Source organism: Penaeus monodon, chromosome 33 (genome assembly GCF_015228065.2).
Source record: "Penaeus monodon isolate SGIC_2016 chromosome 33, NSTDA_Pmon_1, whole genome shotgun sequence".
Lineage (NCBI taxonomy): Eukaryota > Metazoa > Arthropoda > Malacostraca > Decapoda > Penaeidae > Penaeus > Penaeus monodon.
Window position 1 is genome coordinate 27,805,994 of NC_051418.1, and position 310 is coordinate 27,806,303.

The 310-nt window shown below is 53.9% G+C and overlaps 1 protein-coding gene across 1 annotated transcript in view; it reads left to right on the forward strand.

The window, feature by feature from the left end:
* Nucleotides 1-310, forward strand: part of LOC119594199 (nephrin-like) — a 95,703-nt gene that overhangs the window by 76,310 nt on the left and 19,083 nt on the right. Inside the window, exon 3 of the mRNA XM_037943270.1 lies at nucleotides 114-250. Coding sequence (XP_037799198.1) covers nucleotides 157-250 — 94 coding nt within the window. The 5' untranslated portion in view covers nucleotides 114-156. The remainder of the gene's footprint in view (nucleotides 1-113; nucleotides 251-310) is intronic.

The following is a 310-nucleotide window of genomic DNA, read 5'->3' on the forward strand; positions in this document are numbered from 1 at the left end:
TACTCTCCCCCTCACCCACCCTCTCCCATTATGAAATAAGAAATAGATTAAGAAAACCATAACCACACTCATCCCCAACTGTCTCTCCCTCTCTCTCCCTCCGCCTCCTGCAGGTACACCCAAGAAGGTACCAAGAGCGTCCTCTCCTACACGCCCATGTCGGAGCGGGACTACGGTACGCTTCTCTGCTACGCGTACAACCTCGTGGGACGCCAGACCGAGCCTTGCTCCTTCACCATTATATCGGCAGGTGAGTTCGCTTATCTTGTTAAAGGGTGTGTTTCTCGCGTGCGCCGGGTGTTGATGGGTA